This window comes from Perognathus longimembris, chromosome 2, assembly GCF_023159225.1.
Source record: "Perognathus longimembris pacificus isolate PPM17 chromosome 2, ASM2315922v1, whole genome shotgun sequence".
Lineage (NCBI taxonomy): Eukaryota > Metazoa > Chordata > Mammalia > Rodentia > Heteromyidae > Perognathus > Perognathus longimembris.
In genome coordinates, this window is record NC_063162.1 from 135,459,261 (window position 1) to 135,482,448 (window position 23,188).

General features: G+C 48.7%; 2 protein-coding genes across 5 annotated transcripts in view; one reads left to right on the forward strand and one right to left on the reverse strand.

The window, feature by feature from the left end:
* Window positions 1-1,090: 1,090 nt before the first annotated feature.
* Irf5 (interferon regulatory factor 5) lies at window positions 1,091-13,946 on the forward strand. 3 transcript variants are annotated; one of them, XM_048340192.1, is made up of 9 exons: window positions 1,091-1,255; window positions 6,047-6,251; window positions 9,719-9,908; window positions 10,249-10,313; window positions 10,775-10,808; window positions 10,974-11,210; window positions 11,662-12,054; window positions 12,138-12,256; window positions 12,470-13,946. In XM_048340192.1, exons 2-9 carry the CDS (start codon window positions 6,051-6,053, stop codon window positions 12,713-12,715), a joined length of 1,485 nt encoding a protein of 494 aa, XP_048196149.1. In that variant the 5' UTR covers window positions 1,091-1,255; window positions 6,047-6,050; the 3' UTR covers window positions 12,716-13,946. The 3 variants fall into 3 exon arrangements, with proteins under 3 accessions (XP_048196149.1, XP_048196150.1, XP_048196151.1); XM_048340193.1 differs by lacking the exon at window positions 1,091-1,255 and adding an exon at window positions 1,363-1,471; XM_048340194.1 differs by lacking the exon at window positions 1,091-1,255 and adding an exon at window positions 4,220-4,627.
* A 7,800-nt stretch (window positions 13,947-21,746) lies between these two features.
* Tnpo3 (transportin 3) overlaps window positions 21,747-23,188 on the reverse strand; it is an 86,941-nt gene continuing 85,499 nt past the window's right edge. For both annotated transcript variants that reach the window (XM_048340190.1, XM_048340191.1), the window contains exon 23: window positions 21,747-22,813. The gene's annotated coding sequence lies outside the window, so the exon portion shown is untranslated. The remainder of the gene's footprint in view (window positions 22,814-23,188) is intronic.

The window sequence follows — 23,188 nt, forward strand, 5'->3', positions numbered from 1 at the left end:
CTCGAGCGTGAAGCCAGCCACCTCTGCCCACAGCCCCCAACTAGCCCTATTTGGGTTTTTTTGTTGTTTTTTTTTTTTTTTTGAGATAAGATCTCATTATGTAGCCTTGACTGGCCTCAAAGACGAGAACCTCCTGCCTTAGCCTCCCAAATGCTGAGATTACAGGTATGTATGTGCCACCACACCTAGACCTCTATTAACCTACCAAATGCCAGACTGGAGGTGTGGCTCAAGAGGTAGAATGCCAGTCCTGAGCAAGAAAGCCAAGCAAGGCTCTGAGTTTATGCCCTGTTAACTGAACCCTGTCTGGGTGCTTTAACATTCAAGCCACACCCTTGGCCTTTTTTTTTTTTCTCCCTTTTGGTGATTTTTAGATAGGGTCACACATTTTTGACAAGAACCAGTTTCCTATTTAGGCCTTCTGCTTAGCTGAAATGTCAGGGCACAGCCAAGGAGGCCAAAGTTCGGATTGATTTAAAACTACCATATTATTAAAAATATGAGTCTAAAATTTAAAATGTAAATGCTACTACTACCTAAACTTTTATTTGTTACATCAAATGAAAGAATGTGTAACTTTTCTTCAGATATTAAGATTGCAAACTGGAGTCCATCTGAGTACTGGACCACTCACTTATAGAGAAATCAAGGTAGACTTCCCAGAGGAGGTGATACGGACATAGTTCCAAACTGAACAGTATTCCAGAAGGAGCAGGATGTGTGAAGGCTGAGAACAGCAGCAAGATTCATTTAGGAACTGAAAAAATAAATAAATATCATCAACAACAAAAACCGGTTCCAAACAGCCAAGTATCTCTCCATACCTCTCCAGGTTTGGGGGGGGGGGGGGGGGGAGGAAGAGGTGGGACCGAATGGACCCCGCTAGGATGGCACCTGGGAGGGATCTGTGAGAGTTGAGGCTGAGGAAGAGCTTGAGGATCTTCGCCCCGGCAGGCACGTGGAGGAGGGAGGTCCAGGTCCCCAACACCAGCAGAGGGCCAGAGGGTCGGGCCCGAGGCTGTCCGTCGCCTCCCAACGCCCAGTCTGTGGCCCGATTGGGGCCTGTGACCTGAGGATCTCCGTTTCTCCAAGGGTGGGAGCCGAGGCAGCCGGGGTTCCAGGTCCCCTGCAGGGCGGGGGTAGTTGTCACTTGACTGTGGTGTGCCTAGTGGTCTGTCTGTCCAAGCCACTGCGCAGCCCGGCGTCTCCCTGGAGGCCCAGGGAGAGGTGCTTGGCTCAGGTCCGCCGTGCCCAGGTCCGTCGGAGGGCCCCGGGGTGGTTCTCGGGGCGGGGCGGGGCGCCGCGCGGGCCCCGGGGCTCCGGGGCCCAGGGCGGGGGCGGCGCGATGCGGAAGTGCCCGGCCCGGCCCGGCGACCCGCGGGAGGCGCTGCTCGGAGAGGGCGCAGCTCGGCCCCGCCGCCCGGCCGCAGCTCCTGGCACCGCCGATCGGGCGCGGGCGCACCGCGGGCAGGTAGGTCCCGGGGCGCGGGGGAGGGGGGCGCGTGCGGTTCCAGCGCCAGAACCTGATTCCCGCTGGCTTAGCCGTGGCACGCACCCCGAAGTGCCCCGCCGGGAGCGCTGGTGGGCTCCGCGCCCCGCCCGCCGCAGGGCGCGCCCGACCGGCCGGAACGCCTCTAAGGAGCCTTCCACGCCCTTCCCACCCCGGACCAGCTGGGGTGCTGAGCACCCGCCGCCATGGCTCCGCAGGCGCCTCGAGGCCCCCGGAGGCCGGGCTGGCGCAGTGGGCGCTGCGCCCAGGACGGGGCTCGGAGGCGTCTCTCCATCAACCGCCCCGTCGCGCGCGATCCGGAGTGCCCGGGCGGGGCAGGGTCCGGGTGGGGCCACTGAGGAGCAAGGCCCTCACCCTGGTTTTCTTCGGGGGTGCTACCCCTCCTCCCCCGTCTCCGGCCACCCCTCACCTCCTACGGTAAGAGGTGGCGGCTCCGAGCCGTCGCCCTCGCGGGGTCTCCACCGCCAAGGATGGGAATGACAGGGACAAGCGTTTGGGGAAGGGAGGTGCGGAGGCGCCGTGCTTTGGTTCGTGGCCGGGCAAACTAGACGCGGGTGCTCCCCGAGCCGGGAAGAATCGCGGGGTGCAAGGCTTCTTCGCACTGGTTGCTTTACGGCCTGCCCTGAGCTTCGGAGGGCAACCACGAAGAACCGAAAAGTAGAGGGCCGGGGACTCGCGTGGCCGCGGGGCGGAGCTGGCGAGGACCTCTGCCGGCCCCGCCCCGCCCCGCGCAGGTGTCTCCCGACTGGGGTGGGGGGGGCGGAGCGGGGGTGGGGTGGGGGGATTTTCCCCGGTCTTGGCCTGGCACAGCCGGGCCGGGACGCCACCAGCCTCCGGACACTAACCATCCCCTGGCTTGGGGATCCCCCCCGCGGGTTGTCGGGGTGGGGGCTGTCCTGTTCTACAGGGGCGGGCGCGGGCGCGGGGGGGGGGGGCCCAGCTTGCTCCTAGTTCCAGAGCCCGGATAAGTGAGTGAACTGGACGGGTGCGAGGAGCTGGGGGCCCTCAGGTGTGTGTTGGGGTGGAGGTGGGGGAGGGGGCCAGAGAGAGGGAGTGGGGGTAAGACACGGATCCCCGATCAGAATCTAGGTCCTTGCCCCTTAGGCTTCCCACTACAGACTAGAGAAGTGGCAGGAAATCACCCCCTTTTACCCAAAGGCTCTCTCTATTCGGGGGTTTTCCCTTGCACCCTGGCCTTCCCCCACCCTGCCACCCCTGGGAGAAAGCCGAGAGAGACGCTTTTTCCTGCCGCCCCAGTCTTAGCCTGTCTGCACTTGGAGGGAGACAGGGATTTAGGGTCACACTTGCTGCCGGGAACCCCTGGCCTTCTCTCTTGAGCTGGATGTGGGGTTTACAGACAAGGAAGCGGCAGGGGCTGAAGCGATGCCTCTACCTGCAACCGCGTAGCTTCTTGCCCTTGTTGCCCCTGGCGCCCTTCTCTTTCTGACTATTTAGGTGGCCTTGCCTGGGACTTTACATTTCTTTATTTATTTACCGGTACTGGGGCTCGAACATAAGTCCTGGGTACTGTCCGGTAGCCTTTCCATTCTCAAGGCTAGTGCTCTACCACTTTAGACAGAGCTCTACTTCCTGCTTTTTGGTAGTTAATTTGGCGATAGAGTTCCACAAATATTCCTGCCAAGGCTGGCTTTGAACCATGATCCTCAGATCTCAGTATCCTGAGTAGCTAGGATTACGGGTGCTTGACTGCTTGACCCTCTGTGGGGCGGTCTTCAGCAGCCCCCATCTTTTTTGTTTTTGTTTTTGTTTTTACATTTCCATGGAAGGTGTGGAGGTACTGTTGGTTTCCCCTCTTCCCAGGAATCAAATGCCCACACCTGGGGCTGGGGCTGTATACCTTCCACCCCAAGCCTTCAGACCCCAGCGAAAGCGGAAGTGTGTAGACACTTAAACTCAGAACGGTCAGACATGGATTGGCCTGGATGAGATCTGAGCTTGAATGGGAGGAAGCTTCAGGGGACTGTGTGCCAAACCTGGATCTGCCCAGTGAAAGGCCCTGGAGGGCTTGGCTGTGAAGTGAGCTGCGGGAGTTGAAAACCCTCTGTGGCCTACTGGATGAACACTCTTAGGCCTGGAGGTGAGGCTTGTTGTGAGAGCCCCCTCTTCATACCTTCGCCCTGCAAGGATGGCAACTTTCTAACATTGAGACCAGAAGAATAACCATGCTCTGAAAAACCATGCTCTGAATTAAGTAGCAGTGTCACCAAGGGCCAGAGAGCTAGACTGGCCTCTGGCTCCTTGGTCCTGGAAGCTACGACCGTAAGTAGCTCTTTGGGGTCTCAGCTACATCACTCTGGCCAGCTGTCTAGCCGTGAGCCTGACCGTCTGACCATGTATGACTCATCCGGTAACTTGCCCCCCCCCGCAACAACACAACTTCTTCTTACTGCCCACCCTTGTTTGAGAGAAAGACTATCCAACGACGTGAACATCACCAAAAGTGTTAGGATTGTCAGCAGGCTTGGGATGTGAGAATTGGGCTAGATGTTGAGAGGTTGGAATTTTTGTGTGTGGGTGTGTGTGTGGGGGGGGGGGGGTCCTGGCACTTGAACTCTGGGCCTGGGCGCTGTCCCTGAGCTCTTCAGCTCAAGCTAGTGCTCTACCACTTGAGCCACAACACCACTTCCAGCTTTCTGGTGGTTAATTGGAGATAAGAGTCTCATGGACTTTCCTGCCTGGGCTGGCTTTGAAATGCAATTCTCAGTTCTCAGCCTCCTGAGTAGCTAGGATTACAGGTGTGAGCCACTAGCACCCTGCGAGGGGTTGGAAATTTGAACTTGGCACCCACTTATGAATTTTCTCTGCATCCCCTTCCTCTCTCCACCAGGCATAGTGAGTCAGCTTTGGAAGTGTACCATTAGGCCACTTTCATTTCCCCTGGGGCAGGGTGGAGGCTGGTGCAGAAAGAGGAACTGAGCCACTGACTTCTTAGGCCTGGGGGCAGGGCTGGGAACCTTCCTCTCCTCCCCTCTTGGGCTGGCCTTACTCTAATGGGTGTCTGGTCATTGAACTGGACACTGCTCTGAAACCTATAGAGGGACACTGGCATTCTGGAGATGGATTATAGCAGCTACAGCCCAAAATAATACCTACCAGGTAGGGAACATCAGGGGAAACTGAGACTCCATGCTACAGGACCAAAGCAGCTCTGTTTAACCCTTGGTTCCTTCTTTGTGGAGCAACAGATTCCCCTCTGAGGACTAGTAGTATGATGGATTCATTCTATCTCTGGCCCTGGAATCACAGGGCTCTTCCAAGGGCAAAGGGGAGGAGAGAACCTGCCTGGGAATGAGGAGGGGCAAGAGGGGCTTCCAGATTGTGACCTGTCTCAGGTCTGGAGAGAGGATGGGCAGGTGGAAGGGAGGGCACAGGGGTTTCTTATGTCTTTCTGATGTGACCAGCAAGGCTGAGACTGTGACCTGGAAACGGGTACATTCCCAAGGGGGAACCTTAGACCTTGGATGTGTACTTCCTGCATCCATTTGCAGCCCAGGTTGGAAACCCATTAGGGCTGTCCTAAGTGATAAGTGAATATAGGAGAAGATGGGTCAGAAACAAGAAAGGAGAAAAGTGATGGCTTCAGAGGCAAGATCTAAACCTGTCCTTGCTCAATGATGAATGAGATTTCTCTAAAGGGTCAAGGTGGTGTGTGTGTGTGTGTGTGTGTGTGTGTGTAAGGAAGCAGAGAGAACTTCGTCCTTGAGGGAATCAATAACCAGAGCTCATCTGAGAAGTAAATGTGTGGAAACACTGTTTTCCTGTTCTCCTTTTTTTCGAAGGCCAGGTTTTCTAGAAGCTTAAGATGGGATTCTTTTTTTTTTCTTTTTTGGTTGGTCCTGGGGTTTGAACTCAGGGCCTAGGTCTGGTCCCTGAGCCTCTCCGTGCTCAAGGCTAGCACTCTACACTAGAGCCACAACGCTACTTCCTACTTTTTCTGAGGAGTTTATTGGAGATAAGAATTTTCCTGTCTGGGCTAGCTTTGAACTGAAATCCTTAGATCTCAGCCTCCTGAGTAGCTAGGATTATAGGCATGAGCCACTGGCACCCAGCTAGATGGAATGGTTTTTTTTAGGGGATTTGTCTATAGACTCCAGGGCCTTCTCAGGAGGGGGAAGTTGAGCAGGAACGAGATGGGTTAGTGCTGGGAGAAACATCTGATCCCATAGGAGCTTCGTTCTTTGCCTTAACTCAAGGGAGCCAGGCTTTCCTCCCAGCTAGGAGGCTGTTCCTGGCTCTGGGCTGCCCCTCCAGAGTGAGATAGCTAGCGGTGACTCTGATGAAGGCGAAGCTTGGTGCTGTTAGCAGCAGCCTGGTAAAGGGCACCAAGGCATCCACTGGTGACGAGAGGCCCTTCCCTCCCCTGACACAAAGCACAGACTCAGTGACACTGTGACAAGAAAGCTGAGAGTTGCAAAGAACATGTGGCTTTGGACATCTGGATAGATAGGAGAGACTCTCTCTCTTGACCCTTCATGCCAGGGCAGTGAGTGATTGCTGCCTTGCTTCCTCCTTTAGATCCATGGCCATGAACCAGCCAGCTCCTGGGGCTCCCCCACAACCCCGCCGGGTGCGGCTGAAGCCCTGGCTGGTGGCCCAGGTGAACAGCTGCCAGTACCCAGGACTTCAGTGGGTCAATGGGGAAAGGAAGTTCTTCTATATCCCCTGGCGCCATGCTACAAGGCACGGCCCCAGCCAGGAGGGAGACAACACCATCTTCAAGGTAGGCCTGGACTGCGGAGGCATTTCCTTCCCAGAAGAGGGACACACGTGTCCATACACTTCCTGGAGGCTGTTCGCTCTCCTGGCTACCAAGCTCCGAGCTCTAGCCTACACGAAGGGGACACGGCCAGGTTGGGTCACCTTTTCTAGCCTTCTGCCCACAGAAAATGCCTTCTTCCCACCCCTTCCTCTTGCCTCCTGCTGTTGCAAAGAAACACACACGCAGTACATATGCCCCATATGAAGCTGCAGGTTCCCCCCCCATCTGGGGGCTGGGCAGGCGCTCCTTCAGCATGTTATACTATTATAGATTTTTTTCAGTAGGAAATATAATTGCTATTATCTTCAGTTTTCTGCATGCATATGTGAAATGCAGAAATTAGAATCAAGCCACAGTCTCCCCCAGTCTCCCCCTTCCCACATCCAACATTGGATTAGCTTTCCCTTCCCAACATATATCCACATCACTTTTTTTTTTCTTTGTGTTAAGTCTGAGGGCTTGTACTCAGGGCCTGGGTTCTGTCCCTGAGCTTTTGTGCTCAAGGCTGGCACTCTACCACTTGAGTCACAGTTCTCCTTCTGGCTTTTTGGTGGTTCATTGGAGATAAAAAGGCACCAGTGGTTCACGCCTGTAATCCTAGCTACTCAAGGAGGCTGAGATCTGAGGATCATGGTTTGAAGCCAGCATGAGCAAGAAAGTCTGTGAGACTCTTTTCTCCAGTGAACCACCAAAAGCTGAAAGTGGAATGCTAGCCTTGATCACAAGCACCCAGGCCCTGAGTTCAAACCCCAGAACCAGCCCCCACCCCCTCCCAAAAAAGTCTTATAGACTTTCCTGCCCAATCTGGGGTTGAGCTGAGATCCTCTGATCTCAGCTGCCTGAATAAGTAGGATCCCAGTGCCTGGCTTCCACATTGCTTTTAATGACTGTAGACTATTCCACCAAAGGATCAGTGTGTTAAAACCACAATACCAAGCAGTCTCTCTGATCTCCTATCTTTTATTTGTCATAAATGATTTTTGCATTTGTTTTGTTTTTTGGTGCCAGTCCTGGGGCGTGGACTCAGGGCCTGAGCACTGTCCCTGGCTTCCTTTTGCTCAAGGCTAGCACTCTACCACTTGGGTCACAGCGCCACTTCTGGCTTTTTCTATATATGTAGTGCTGAGGAATCGAACCCAGGGCTTCATGTATACAAGGCGAGCACTCTACCACTAGGCCATATTCCCAGCCCCCATAAATGATTTCTTTGGGACTAGCACCCAGAGTTTAAGTTTGCTGGGCCAAAGAGAATGCTTGCATTTTAAAACTACATATAATATTTGTTTTCAGACAGGTATATACTTTCAGCAGAATAAACTCTCTTGGATACTTATTTCTTAGTCTTGTCCCTTGATCCTTTTAAAAAAACTTCTTATGCAAATTCATTTCTTATTTTTTAAGTAGATAATATAGATTACTTAATTCAGAAGTAAAAGGTGTGTCAGACGCTGGTGGCTCTTGCCGATGAACTACTTAGGAGGCTGAGACTAAGAATTGCGGTTCGAAGCCAGCTTGGGCACACAAATCTCAGAAACCCTTATCTCCACTTAAACCACAAAAATCTGGAAGTAGAGGTATTGCTCAAGTGGTAGAGCACCAGCCTTGACTGAAAAAGCCAAGCAAGAATACAAGCCCCTGAGTTCAAGCAAGCCCCAGTACAGTGCATCAAGAAATTAAAAGAAGGCTGGGAATGTGGCTTAGTGGCAAAGTGCTTACCTCGTATGCATGAAGCCCTGGGTTCAATTCCTCAGCACCACATAAACAGAAAAAGTTGGAAGTGGTACTGTGGCTCAAGTAGTAGAGTGCTAGACTTGAGTAAAAGAAGCTCAGGGACAGTGCTCAGGCCCTGAGTTCAAACCCCAGGATGGGCACACACACACACAAATTAAAAGATATAAAATGGTTTACAGCAAAAAAATCTCCCTCTCATCCTTGTCTGGAGCCACCCTCCCTGCCTAGAGGCAGCAGTGTGTAACCAGGGTCTTATTTATTTTTCCTGAGAGATTTTTATGCATATACAAGCAAATAACTACCTATTCTTTTTTTGTTGTTGTTTGTGGGGCTTGAACTCTGAGCCTGGGCACTGTCCCTGAGCTTTTGAGCTCAAGGTTAGGGCTCTTGAGCCACAGTGCTATTTCCAGTTTTTTGTGGTGGTTAACTGAAGAAAGTCTCACAGACTTTCTTGCCCAGGCTGGCTTTGAACTCCGATTCTCAGATCTCAGCCTCCTGAGTAGCTTAGAGGTGTGAGCCACTGGTGCTTCGCAATCACTACCTATTCTTTCGACATTTTTCACAAAATGCTAGTGTACTCTCAGGACACTTCATATTTCTTGAAGATTGAATGGCAGTATACAACATGCAATCTGTCCTTTTTCCTCTTGCATATTCCATTCTATGAGTTGGCCATAATCTAACCATCCTCCTACCCACCTACCCACCCAAATGGACATTGAGTTATTTGGGATCTTTTGCTTTTACAAATGGTGCTGCAATAAATAAACTGTATGTGCACATTGTGTTTTTTTAAATAATTTTAAAGAAATCAAATAGATTAGCTCACATCTGTAATCCTAGCTACCCAAGAGGCTGAGATCTGAGGGGTGTGGTTCAAAACCAGGCAGGGCAGGAAAGTCTGTGAGACTTATTTCCAATTAATCACCAAAAAGCTGGAAGTAGAGGTGTACCTCAAGTGGTAGAGTGCCAGTGTTGAGTAGTAAAAAAGCTAAGGGACAGTGCCCAGGTCCCAAGGTCAAGCCCCAGCACGCATGCGTGCATGCACACACACGCACACGCACGCGCACACACACATACACACACATTAGGTTAAAGGGTAGAAACATTTGCAATCCTGATATTCTCAAATTGGCATCCAAAATAATAATGGTAGGAAAGGAAAAGCTCTGCATTCCAACCTAAACATAATAGCAATAGTCATAGTAATAATAATAATAATAATAATAATAGCAATAGCTGAGATGCCCAGCCTGCTCTTGTGAGTGATCTATTACATTGACCCTTTGAGTGTCCACTGGCACCTGTGAATAGGTACAGTAGGGAGGAGGTAGTAACATGAGCAGTATGTAGCTGGCACATTCCAGCCTCAAACCCAGCCTGGCTCCAGATTGTAAACCCTTATCTAGCACCCTACAGGTGGATGTTACATTGTCCTTAAGAGACTGTAGCTTGTGGCTTTTCCAGGAGCAGTGGGGCATCTGCAGATGCCCCACAAAGCACACAGGTTTCAGTGAGCTGGTTTGAATGTGAAGCCTCAAGGCTGGGTCGTAGTCTCCTCATGAGGCTCTCAGCTCTACAGGGCTCTGCCTGTGGCTGACGTCGCAGCAATACTGACTTTGGACCAGAGGTTGACTGAGGCCTTGATGATAGGTGATGTTTTCTCTGAGATTGGCTGACTTTCCTTCCTACTCCAGGCCTGGGCTCAGGAGACGGGAAAATACACTGAGGGAGTGGATGAGGCTGATCCAGCCAAGTGGAAGGCCAACCTGCGCTGTGCCCTCAACAAGAGCCGTGACTTCCAACTCATCTATGATGGGCCCCGGGACATGCCACCTCAGCCCTACAAGATCTACGAGGTCTGCTCCAATGGCCCTGCTCCCACAGGTATCATGCCCGGCCCCTGGGACGCGGTGCTGTGAGCTCCTGGGTACTGAGAGGTCCAGCATTAAGCTGCCCAGAACATGACTGCTGTGGTCATTATCCCAGGGCTGGGAATGGAGTCTGGGCCCTGGATGCTTCCTCCCTCCGCCCTTGCTCTGGGTTCTAGGGGAGGTCCCTACTGCTTCTAGGAAGTGGTGATCTTTACCTTGCCCTATGTTCAGGAAGCTTGGAGGAGGGCAATAGCCCTCCAAAAGGTTGCCTAAGATGGAACCCTGGGCCGACCTGGCTCCTGCTTCACCATGGAATCCTTTCCAGTCCAGCTTATCTTTCCCTTTCTGTGCAGAGTCCCAGTCCACTGAGGATTACCCTCGGTGTGCAGGAGAGGAGGAAGAGGAGGAAGAGGAAGAGGTACATGGGGCAGGGAGTGGGGTGAGGACTATACTTTCCTGAGTTTCCCTGCCCAGGCCAGTGACACAGGCCGGCCCTGGTAGGGTCTCTACTAGCCCACCCCTCTTTACGACGGAGCAGTCTCCCTGTCTGGAACCCATTGTTCTCTGTAACTCTTTTTTGGGGCTGTCCTTTTTTGGGCTTCTGAAGGATAGAATACACACCTAGTCCCTCCCTGGGACTTGGCTGTTACACAGTATGCCATACATTGTTGGACTGACTGATACTACTATCCGCAGAAGGCAAACAAGAAAGCAGACACTGAGAGGAGATTTCCCTCTTCCAGGATGGCAGAGCTAGGAGGGGAGGCAGGGTCTCCCTGGTGGAGCGGGAGTTGGCGCTGGGGGAATTGTCTTGTGCCATTTACTCAACATGAGATCCATTTGTAACCTGCACTCCCTTCCTTCCTGTTTCCCCTTCAGCTCCAGAGGATGTTACCAGGCCTGAACATCACAGGTGGGGCTTGGAGGGAGTGTGGTTGGGGGGGGGTGTCTAGCATAAGAAGAAACAACAGGTATCACAGAACTCAGGAGGGGGCTGAGGGGGGGCCGGTGTGGAGGGGCTGGGTCCCGGCGGCAGTACAGGTGACATTCCCAGTTGTGTCCACTCTGCTGTCCACAGAAGCAGCACAGCCCGCTCCTTCCATGGCAGCCTTACCCAAAGATGTCAAGTGGCCACCTGCTCTCCAGCCACCTGTTGGGCTGTGCCCCCCTGACTCAGAGCCCAGCTGCCCGGCCCCTCCCCCTGGCGTTCCTGCTGGTTTCGGGCAGCTTCTCCCCGGGTCCCTGGCTGACAGTGCGCCTGCAATGAGTGACCAAGTCCTGCCTGACCTGCTGATCAGCCCCCACATGCTGCCTTGTAAGTGTGCTGAGAGGGCTGGTGTGTGTGTGTGTGTGTGTGTGTGTGTGTGTGTGTGTGTGATAAAATACCAGAATTGGGGGCAGGGTTTTAAGAAAGGCCAAGGATAGTGGAGAACATGCCTGGTGTCAGTCTTCCCTGAGTGGGGGAATTGAGGTGGCTGTCATGTGGTTGCACAAAGGGAGTTGTAGGGCTCAGGGCTTTTCTTTTCTTTTTTTTTTTTTTGCCAGTCCTGGGCCTTGGACTCAGGGCCTGAGCACTGTCCCTGGCTTCTTCCCGCTCAAGGCTAGCACTCTGCCACTTGAGCCACAGCGCCGCTTCTGGCCATTTTCTGTATATGTGGTGCTGGGGAATCGAACCTAGGGCCTCGTGTATCCGAGGCTGGCACTCTTGCCGCTAGGCTATATCCCCAGCGATCAGGGCTTTTCTAACCTGCTGCTCTGCCCTACAGTGACCGACCTGGAGATCAAGTTCCAGTACCGAGGGCGGCCACCCCAAGCCCTCACCATCAGCAACCCACAGGGCTGCCGCCTCTTCTACAGCCAGCTGGAGGCCACCCAGGAGCAGGTGGAACTCTTTGGCCCTGTGACCCTGGAGCAAGTGCGCTTCCCTAGCCCCGAGGATATCCCCAGTGACAAGCAGCGTTTTTATACGAACCAGTTGCTAGATGTCCTGGACAGGGGCCTCATCCTCCAGCTGCAGGGCCAGGACCTATATGCCATCCGCCTGTGCCAGTGCAAGGTGTTCTGGAGCGGGCCCTGTGCCGCAGTCCATGGCTTGTGCCCCAACCCCATCCAGAGGGAGGTCAAGACCAAGCTTTTCAGCCTGGAGCAGTTTCTTAATGGTGAGCCTCACATCCTGCTCCCGGCTACCTTTTGCCCAGAACACAGTTCTAGCCTCTGACTAGAGGCCTTGATCTTGATGCAGAGCTCATCCTGTTCCAGAAGGGCCAGACCAACGCTCCACCGCCTTTTGAGATTTTCTTCTGCTTTGGGGAGGAGTGGCCTGACCGCAAGCCCCGAGAGAAGAAGCTCATTACTGTACAGGTATGTCCCCAGCCCCACTCTACTTGTAAGTTGGGAGGCATGGGGCTGGGCCCTTGGTCCAGAGTGCAGAATGAGCACCTCTGGGCAGTGAGGATGACCAAGGCTCAGGGCTGGAAGTGGCACTCCACCACCTGCCCCTGGAGGATACCTTTGGGCATCACTGGATCTGGGAGACCTGTCAGTTCTCTCTTCTGTCTCATCTTTGCCCCACAGGTGGTGCCTGTCGCAGCTCGATTGCTACTGGAGATGTTCTCAGGGGAGCTTTCTTGGTCCGCTGACAGCATCCGGTTACAAATCTCAAACCCAGACCTCAAAGACCATATGGTAGAACAATTCAAAGAGCTCCATCACATCTGGCAGTCCCAGCAGCGGTTGCAGCCCGTGGCCCAGGCGCCTCCTGTGGCAGGTCTCAGCACTGGCCAGGGCCCCTGGCCCATGCACTCAGTTGGCATGCAATAGCGAGACTACAGAGGGTTGCTGGCCATCTTCCTGGGCAGCTGTATGGACTGATAGGGCAATGTGGCAGCCCCGCAGGCCTGGCTGTCAGTAGAGTCCTACCTTTGGATCTCCTGGGAGTGGATTTGAACCAAGGATAAAGAAGAGAGGCTTGCTGCCAGGCTGTTCTTGAAAACTTTTGCCCTAACATTTGTCTTCCTTAGGCTGGCCTCTCCTAGGCTTCGGAGAAACTCAGCCAGTATCCACAGTGAGCTGGGGAAGAATAACCCGACACTTGGCCTGGTTACATAAGGAAAACTCCCAAATGGCCTATACTTTTGCCTTGTTGCCCCTGGCAAAAGGAGCCAAGGAGTGGGCCAGGCCCTGCCGACAGGGTTTCTGAAGAATATGGGCCTGATTTAGAGGTTCCTTCGTGTGAGGGCTTCCACACCTTTCTTCCTTTGAGATGGAGCTGAGCCTTTAAATATTACCTTTAAATATTCCTTTTTACTTATTACTATTTAAATATCACTTAAAGCCAGCAGCTAACCCACTTCTTCAGCCTAAGAAAATGGAGAATTATATGTATTTTTTAAAATAATATGTATTTTTTTTTGTGCTGACACTGGGGCTTGATCTCAGATCCTCATGCTCCTGCTTAACTTTTTCCATCCAAGGCTGGTGCTCTACCACTTGAGTCACACTTCTACTTCGGCTTTTGTTGTTGCTCATTGGTGATAGAATCTCTCAGATTTGTCTGCCAGGCTGGCTTCAACCTAGCATCCTCATTCCTCAGCATCCTGAGTTGTTAGAATTACTAAATTAATAAATGCTAAGAGCAGGCCTAGCTGTTTATTTTTTCCAGTGTCAGTGCCTCCCACTCTGTTATATCAGACTCACTTTCAGATGGAAGCTGCCTTTCTCCAACACCTGCCCTCTGGCCCGGGTCTCCCTTCCCGCGGCTGAGTCAGCAGGGCCTCCAACCATTTGACTGGTTGTGCTTCTTGCAGGAAGAGAGCTGAGGCAAAAGTATAGAATACTGGCCATGCAGTCTAAACTGCCCAAGTCAACTTTCCCAAAGAAAATGGTGAAAAAGGAATGACTAAAATTCTAGCTACATTTGGGACCACAATAACTAATATCTCCATGTGTATTCATGTGCAATTAAAAATTAGGACATTGCTCACAAATGAATAGCTCATCATTTGAGCCTGGCTCTTAGGTGTAATTTTCTGTCCTGAAGAATTGTTGTTTTATCTTTTTTTTTTTTTTTTTTGCCAGTCCTGGGGCTTGAACTCAGGGCCTGAGCACTGTCCCTGGCTTCTTTATGCTCAAGGCTAGCACTCCGCCACTTGAGCCATAGCGCCACTTCTGGATTTTTCTATGCATGTGGTGCTGAGGAATCGAACCCAGGGCTTCATGTATATGAGGCAAGCACTCTTGCCACTAGGCCATATTCCCAGTCCCCTTATCTTCCTACTATAGAGAATTTTAAACATTTATGACAGCAGGGAGAATGGCATGAAATCCCCTATAGAGTGTTAATGATTTTCAATTTGTCATCTTTCTCATCTAAATTCTCATCCATGCTCCCATCCATACCCTACGATTTTGAAGCAAATGCTAAAATAATGTACAAATATTCAGCATGTATCGCAGACTTTCTTCTTGTGGTGTTGGAAATTGAACCTAGTGTATCATAAATGCTAAACACTCTACCAGAGAGCTCCCCCTGCCCCTGAAGACTTTTTTCTTATCAAGGATATCTGATAAAATACACAAATGTAATAGAAATGTATTCCCTTCCAATTTGAAGAAACAGCATTGTTTTGTGGGGTTTTGTTGTTTTTTTGTCAGTTGTGGTGCTTGAACTCAGGGCCTGAGCTTCTCTTTGCTCAAGGCTAGAGCTCTACCACTTGAGCCACAGTGCCACTTCCAGTTTTTGAGTGGTTAATTGGAGATAGAGTCTCATGGGACTTTTCTGACCAGGCTGGCCTTGAATGATGATCCTCAGATCTCAGCCTCTTGAGTGGTTAAGATTACAGGCATGAGCCACTGGTGCCCAGCTCAGCGTTTTGGTTTTTTTTTTTCTTCATTGCATCTCTGTTACCATATTTTTGCCTCCTGTATTTCTTAAAGATGTTGTTTAAATTTGGCCTCTGGATTACAGGTATTTAGTTGGAGTCAGGTTTTTGGTTTGATGACTGTTAATGGGTATTTTGAGTCTCCACTGTTATTTTGCCAATTATCTTTGGAATCTAACTCTAAAACTTGGGCTTCTGGGCCAAAAGCTAAATATAAGTATGTATCTTTGCTAGATAAATGTATAGGAACATCTTGTTTCCCTATAGCCTAACCCATAAAGTATAATCCAGTCAACTGGATTTCTGCCAATGTGACAGATGTTAAATAGTGTATTTCCTCTTATGAGCAAGGCTGAAAAGTTTTTCATATGATTAAGTGGCCTGTGCACTTGGTTAAAAAACAAACAGAAAAACTAAACATGGTTGGAGATACAGCAAGTAGATTCTGTGCTTGGCTAATTTGGATCTCCAGCCCTGCCAAGTCAATAAAAATGTCAATAAAAGTACTTTTTATATTTATTTGTTTATTTATTTATTTTTGGCCAGCCCTGGGGCTTGGACTCAGAGCCTGAGCACTGTCCCTGGCTTCTTTTTGCTCAAAGCTAGCACTCTGCCCCTTAAGCCACAGCGCCACTTCTGGCCATTTTCTGTATATGTGGTGCTGGGGAATCGAACCCAGGGCCTCATGTATACGAGGCAGGCACTCTTGCCATTAGGCCATATCCCCAGCCTAAAAGTACTTTTTTTTTTATTAATTGGACATAAATTTTTTTACAAGGTGTTGTGCAAAGAGGGTGCAGTTACATAGTAGGGCAGTGTGTACATTTCTTGTGATATCTTACGACCTGTTTTTCTATCCCTTGTCTAGGTCAGGTTGACATATATGCAATATACAATGTATCAAGAACATATACAGTATTCACAGACTTGGTCTCTACTGTCTCTCCGTCTCCCTTTGTTAACAGTCATATATCAGGGAGATCATGCCCCTTTGTTTTCTGTGTTCTAGGCTTGTCTCACTCAACATTATTTGTTCAAGTTCTGACCATTTCCCTGCGAATAACAGTATTTCACCATTCCTAATCGCTATGTAGTATTCCATTGTGTATAAGTACCATATTTTTTGGATCCATTCGTCTGTGGAGGGGCATCTGGGTTGTTTCCATATTTTGGCTATTGTGAATTGTGCCGCGATAAACATGGAAGTACAAATGCCTTTTTGATATCTTGGATTTTGCTGTTTAGGATAGATGCCTAGGAGTGGTATGGCTGGGTCATAGGGTAGGTCTATATTGAGCTTTTTGAGAAACCTCCATACTGTTCTCCAAAGTGGTTGTACTAATTTGCACTCCCACCAACAATGGAGAAGGGTTCCTCTTTCCCCACAGCCCCTCCAGCATTTGTTGTTGCCTGAGTTCAGAGTATAGGCCATTCTAACTGGGGTGAGGTGATATCTCAGGGTTATTTTTATTTGCATTTCCTTTACTACCAGGGATGTTGAGCATTTCCTCATATGTTTGTTTGCCATTTTTATATCTTCTCTTGTGAAGTCTCTCTTTAGCTCTTTTGCCCATTTCCTAATAGGTTTATTGGGCTTGGAGGGGCTTAGTTTTTTGAGTTCTCTGTAGATGACCGACATCAGGCCTTTGTCTGTTGCTGTGCTGGTAAATATCCTTTCCCATATCGTTGGCTGTCTTTCTATTTTGGTGGCTATGTCCTTAGCTGTGCAGAAACTTTTTAATTTGTAGTAGTCCCCATTTGTCGAGTCTTTCCCCTATTTGTTGTGCCCCTGGGACTCTATTCAGGAAGTTCCTTCCTGTGCCTATAAGTTCTAGTGTCTTTCCTACTCTGTCCTTCAGTAGTTTCAAGGATTCAGGTCTGATGTTGAGGTCCTTGATCCATTTTGAGTTGATCTTGGTGCATGGTGATAGGCTTGGGTCTACTTTGAGTTTTCTGCATATGGCTGCCCAGTTCTCCCAGCACCAGTAAAAGTACTTTTTTTTAAAAAAGAAAAAATAATTAAAGCTCAGCATGGGGGTACATGTCTGTATTCCCAGCACTTGATAAGCTGAGGAATAAAGGAAGATTGATTCCAGGTCGACCTACACAGTAAGATCCTGTATCACAAAAGAATTTTAGGATAGTTTTGTATTTAAGGAAGGGAAAGTTGCTAAGAATTCTTCTATGACCCACATAATTTCCCCAATTGCTTTTCTTTTTGGTGCTGGTATTGGAGCTCGAACTCAGGGTATGGGTACTTTCTTTTGCTTTTTTGCTCAAGACTAATGCTCTACCACCTGAACCACAATCCTCTCAGCCTCCTGAGTAGGTAAGAGTACAGATGTGAGCCACTGGTGTCTGGCCTTAATTGCTAATGTATTACTACAGCAATTTTTGTCACAGCTAGTTAAGAATATGGACATGTAGTTATTAGCTAAACTCCCTAAATTTTCCTCAGATTTCGTTAGTTTTGTTTTTTTTTTTGGCCAGTCCTGGGCCTTGGACTCAGGGCCTGAGCACTGTCCCTGGCTTCTTCCCGCTCAAGGCTAGCACTCCGCCACTTGAGCCACAGCGCTGCTTCTGGCCGTTTTCTGTATATGTGGTGCTGGGGAATCGAACCTAGGGCCTCGTGTATCCGAGGCAGGCACTCTTGCCACTAGGCTATATCCCCAGCCCTTCGTTAGTTTTTAATATCTCTTTTTCAAGGTCTCATCCAAGACAATTCCTAACTTTTCTCATGTATAATATTGAAGGTCTTCAGTACTTGTCAGGCTTTTTCAGAATTCCTCAATTTTGGATTTATTGGACACCTTCTTTGACCATGTGGCTGAGGGAGTTCCACTGCTCTATTCCATACTCACATATAGTAGTTTCAGAATTTTTAACCTGTATCCTCTAGACCACAGTTCTTGTGTACAGTTTTGTGTGTGCATGTGCGCCAGTACTGAGACTCAAACTCAGCTTCAAGGCTCTCTACCATTGGATCAACTAGCTTTTTGGTAGTTATGTGGAGACAAAAATCTCCAGGAGGGCTGATGGCTTAGCAATAGAGTGATTGCCTAGCATGCACAGAAGCCCTGGGTTTGATTTCTCAGTACCACATAAACAGAAAAAGCCAGAAGTGGCGCTGTGACTCAAGTGGCAGAGTGCTAGCCTTGAGCAAAAGGAAGCCAGGGACAGTGCTCAGGGACAGGCCCTGAGTTCAAGCCCCAGGACTGAAATCCCTAAGATGTCTTCCTTGGTTAGTTTCAAATGCAATGCGGTTCTCATTCTTTAAAGTAGCTATGATTACCGGCATGCACCATGGGTACCTTTTAGCCGTGTATGTGTGTATATTTATATATACATACTCACACACATATATATTATCCCTCTGCCTGTATAGTGTTTGTTTTTTGACACTGTAGTTGCTATTCCTTCAGCTTGGGAATTGTCATGTGCTTGATTGCTAACTTCACTCAAACAAATGGCAAATATAAAAACATGATCTCACACTCTCCAATGGCAGAAATGCTCTAGAATTCCAGATGAGAGATATTCTCAAATTACTAATACCTCTCCCAATCTGCTTCACTCCTTTCATCACTTGCCTTTTTCTTGAGGTCCTTTGTATCTGCAAACTTGATGCCAGATGGAGAAACTGAAAATAGATGGACATCTGAAAAAACCCTACCACTGTCACTACCAGTGAAATGACTTCCTCAGTATTATTGGTGGGCCATTAACTGCCAAAATTCTTTTTTTTTTCTCCCCTGATCCTGGGGCTTGAAACAAGGCCTGGGTGCTGTCCTCGAGCTTTTTTGTTCAAGACTAGCTCTCTAGTCTTGAGCCGTAGCTCCATTTCTGGCTTTCCTTGGGTAGTTTTAGTGGAGGTAAGAGTCATTACAGACTTTTCTGCGTGGGCTGGCTTCAAACTGCAATCCCCAGATTTCAATCTTCGGAGTAGCTAGGATTACAGGCATAAGCCACTGGCACCCAGCTTCGTTTTTGGTTTTTTTTTTCGCCTGCCCTGGGGCTTGAACTCAGGGCCTGGGCACTGTCCTTGCTTGAGCTTTTGCTCAAGGCTAGCACTACCACTCTACCACGTAAGCCACAATGCCACTTACGGCCTGTTTATTTGGTGCTGAGGAATCGAGCCCAGGGCTTCATGCATGCTAGGCAAGCACTCTACCACTAAGCTACATTCCCAGGCCCTTACTTATTTTTTGACTGTTACAAACAACAAAAACTTGTCACTTTTTGTCGGTTGAGAGGTTTGAACCCAAGGTTTGGGCACTGTCCTAAGCTCTTTTGCTCAAGGCTTGTGCTCTGCCACTTTGAGCCATAGCACCACTTGTGGTTTTTGAGTGGTTAACAGGAGTAAGAGTCTCATGGGGACTTTCCTTCCTGGGCTGGCTTCAAACCACAATCCTCTCAGATCTTGGCCTCCCAGGCAGCTAGGATTATAACCGTGAGCCACTGGCACATGGGTGTCACTTTCTCTTGATTTTTGTGTTGCAGTAGCCAGTTGTGGAGTTAAAAGACAGGATCATATGACGATGCTATAACAAACTGCTCCAAAGCCCTGCCAATTATCTCCTACTAGTGGCCTTTGTCAACTCTGGTGATCTATGCTGGCATTTTAAATCCACTGAGGCTGTGCTCCTGAAATGATTACCTTCTGGAATCCCGAAGTTCCCTTTCCTGTCCCAAGGACTCATCATCTCCCCAAGTTCATCCAGTGTCCAGTGAAATATTCATTTAGCTCAAGACTCCTTATTCAGCTTTTCAACATCAAGAATATACCCAATTTTCAGTCTAAGTAGAAGACATGAGTGGTCTTTTTGCTCAAGGTACATTCTTGGAAAGAACCTTCCAAAAATATGATCATTTACTGGTCATATATTCAAATATATCTTCCAGATCAAGTGTACCTTACTGAATAAGATCTTGGGTTCTTAGCTTCTCTGGTCTTGGGTGCTCATCTCTATAAAATGGCTCACTCAACTGGGCCATACAAGGTAGACACAGTATGTTCATGAAGTTGATGCACTTGAAAGCATGTATCCTATAAAAGTTCAAGTGAAGCTGGCTGACATGCATTCATGGAGACATTCTATTTCCACTAGACTGGACAATATCATACAAGAAACAAACTGGTAAGACTGCATCATGACCAGTGCTTATACTGTGGCCACAGAAATGTTTTATTCAGACCATGGGTAAACTTTTAAAATAAAATTATCCTGGCTTTATACCTCTTTCAAATCCAAATCCATAAATAGCAGTGAGGTTCCAAAATGTAGGGCTCAACTTTCAAAGCTAGAGCTGAAGTGTGTTCTATATGCTACCTCAGTGGCTAGGAAAGGTTGAATGAGCCTCTCATGTTTTGTAATCTTAATTTGCTGTGTTTTTTTAAAAGCTCAATTCCTTAAGTAGAACAAAGCCAACTGGTTATTTTCGAGACTCAGGTTTGGATTCTTTTTTTTTTTTTTTTTTGCCAGTCCTGGGGGGCTTGGGACTCTGAGCCTGAGCACTGTCCCTGACTTCTTTTTGCTCAAGGCTAGCACTCTACCACTTGAGCCACAGCGCCACTTCTGGCCTTTTCTGTTTATGTGGTGCTGAGGAATCGAACCCAGGGCTTCATGCATGCTAGACAAGCACTCTACCACTAAGACACATTCCCAGCCCCAGGTTTAAAAAGTTTTATTGTTTAAACAGAACATCAGAGACATGGCAGTAGTAGTATGCACCCTATAACTTCTTTTTTGGCCAGTCCCGGGGCTTGAACTGAGAGCCTGGGCACTGTCCCTGAGCTACTTTTGCTCAAGGCTAATATTCTACCACTAAGGCACATTTCCAGCCCAACTCCCTATACCTCATAATCTCTTTCTTTTTTTTTTTTTTTTGGCCAGTCCTGGGGCCTTGGACTCAGGGCCTGAGCACTGTCCCTGGCTTCTTCCCGCTCAAGGCTAGCACTCCACCACTTGAGCCACAGCGCCGCTTCTGGCCGTTTTCTGTATATGTGGTGCTGGGGAATCGAACCTAGGGCCTCGTGTATCCGAGGCAGGCACTCTTGCCACTAGGCTATATCCCCAGCCCGTCATAATCTCTTTCTAAACACTCTTCTGTGTTCAAGTTTTCTGTTCTCCTTGCAATGCTTCTAGACAGCAAACCCCTCAATACTCCACGTTAGTACACTAGAAGCCTTGTCTCTCAGATTGCAAATATTGTTTGGCTTAGCAGTCAGGATTACTGGCTCAAAACCCAATTATAAAATGTTTGATCACAATTATATAAAATTCTCAAAAATACGAATGAATCTCCAGTGGCACAAAGTTGATCAGCAGTTACTTGAGGACAAGGATGAAGGGATGGGAAGGAGGGCCACCTGGGGCTCAGCAAAAAGCTTCCATGCACTGTTCTCATACATGTGTATCTCCTCAAATTGTGTACCTTTCAAATGTGCTTATTACTGTCAGCTCTACTTTCTAACAGCTGGTATTTGCGTGTGCACAGACCTATGTATGGTATTGAGCATATATAGACATACACGAGAGACAGTAACTTTGCCCTAGGAACAATCCATTGTATTCTCTAGACTGTTATGGGACCATCATATCACATCTGTTTGCTATGGAGTGAGCACTGAAGTGGAAGAAAGAGTGAAATACAGCATGAGGAGTTTTAGAGTGACCTAGAAGCAGAAAAGATTTAGCACAAACAATTCCCAAAGAGTCTGTGGTATAGGGCAGGCCTTTTAAACTCTGTACCCAAGGACTAGAAGGTACCTCAGTGGTAGAGTGCTTGCCTGGCATGCACAAGGCGCTGGGTTCTGTCCCCAGCACTGCCAAGAACAAAACAAAACAAAAAGTCCCACACTCTGTGTCTGCTGGGACCAACTAAGGCTATTGTTCTAGGCTATTGAACCACTCCAGTGCAAGAGACAGTGAAGGGAAGTAAAACAAACACTGATTAAATTTTAAAAATGGTTTATTTCTTTTTTCTTTTTTTTTCCTCTTTTCTTTTTTGCTGTTGATTTGTTCTTCAGATGGCTAAAACAGCAGACAGAACAGGGCCCTCATATCTAATGGCTGTGCAGAACTGCCCTCCTTCAAAACCTTAAGATCTGCTCTGGGCTTCCTCTTTGTCCTCACCCCCCCCAAATCAATGAATTCCCACACTTTTTAGTAAAACACAATTGGCCCTGTAAACATTTTCCATATCATACCGCATCCTCTTTTGCCCCCTCTTTTCTCTCCTATCTGTAGGTGAGTAAGTCACTAAGGAAAAAAAGGCCTAAAATACAGAAGACACATTGATATCCATCCCCACCTACCCCAATTTTGGCTCTTCTCCCCAAGGCTGGTGACAAGGCTGTGTGGATTAGAAGTGAATTTAGAGATTAGAAAGGGCCAGGGCTGGTTATACACTGAATATGAGTTTTGACTCTGAGGAGGTCCTGAGTATCACTGATGTGACCATGATACAAGAATAGGCTTCTTGTCTGAACAACTAAAGGTGAAAATAAACAGTAGGGGGAGGAGGATACTTCTATCCACAGGAAAGGCAAAGAAGGAAGGGAAGAATAGAGAAGGAAGATAAAACAGAACATCTTAAGAGATGCCCTGATCCTTTACTTCCAATTGTAGCTATCTAGTACATCTGAATTCTCATCTTCCTTGTAGGTCATGAGTGTATGTGTGTGTCATTTGCTACCAGGTGAACATTTCAGTTCTGGTTTTAGTTTTTCTTCCCCACCCCCCCCTTTTTTTTTTATTTCATTAGTTATTTTTCCTTTAAGAAACAAGTTCACCAGGAAACCAGCTCCCCTCCCATCATGCCAGACAGGCTGCAGCCATCTCTTTAAAACCGCACTGATTTTCCCTCACACCCCAAACAGGAACTCCTCGGGATGCCTCGGAAGGCTGGAGTCTCCCCTTGTCTGGAGGGATGCCTTGGTGGCAGTGAAGGCCCCTCTGCCACAACGGAGGTTTCTGATTGTGGGACACAGTCTGGGCTTTGTTTTCTTCCTGTCTTCTAATGCAAAAAGACATTCCTGACCAAAGAGAGAAGACAGTGAATCACAGCTCTAGAAGGCAGTGGGAAGTCTACAGTAATTAGAGTACTAGCCTCAAAACAAAGCTTTCTACCTCTGCTCAGGCAAGAGTTCCATTTGTCTTTGTCAAGAAACTGGTACCATTCTGGGTGTCACTGGCTCCTGCCTGTAATCCTAGCTTCTCAGGAGGCTGAGATCTGAGGATTGTGATTCAAAGTCTGCTAGGGCATGAAATTCCGTGAGATTCTTATCTTCAATTAACCAGACACAAAAACTAGAAGTGGAGCTATGGCTCAAGGAGTAGAGTGCTAGCCTTGAGCCTCTCAAGGAACCAGAAGGAAAACAAAGAAACTGGTATCCAAATGGTACCCCCAC

What these genes read in the sequence shown, in the direction of transcription:
- Irf5 (XM_048340192.1), top strand. Translation starts at nt 6,051, where the DNA reads ATGGCCATGAACCAGCCAGCTCCTGGGGCTCCCCCACAACCCCGCCGG. An exon ending in ACCAGGCCTGAACATCACAG is followed by an intron (nt 10,809 to 10,973) that starts GTGGGGCTTGGA and finishes TGCTGTCCACAG; the next exon opens with AAGCAGCACAGCCCGCTCCT. An exon ending in AGAAGCTCATTACTGTACAG is followed by an intron (nt 12,257 to 12,469) that starts GTATGTCCCCAG and finishes TTTGCCCCACAG; the next exon opens with GTGGTGCCTGTCGCAGCTCG.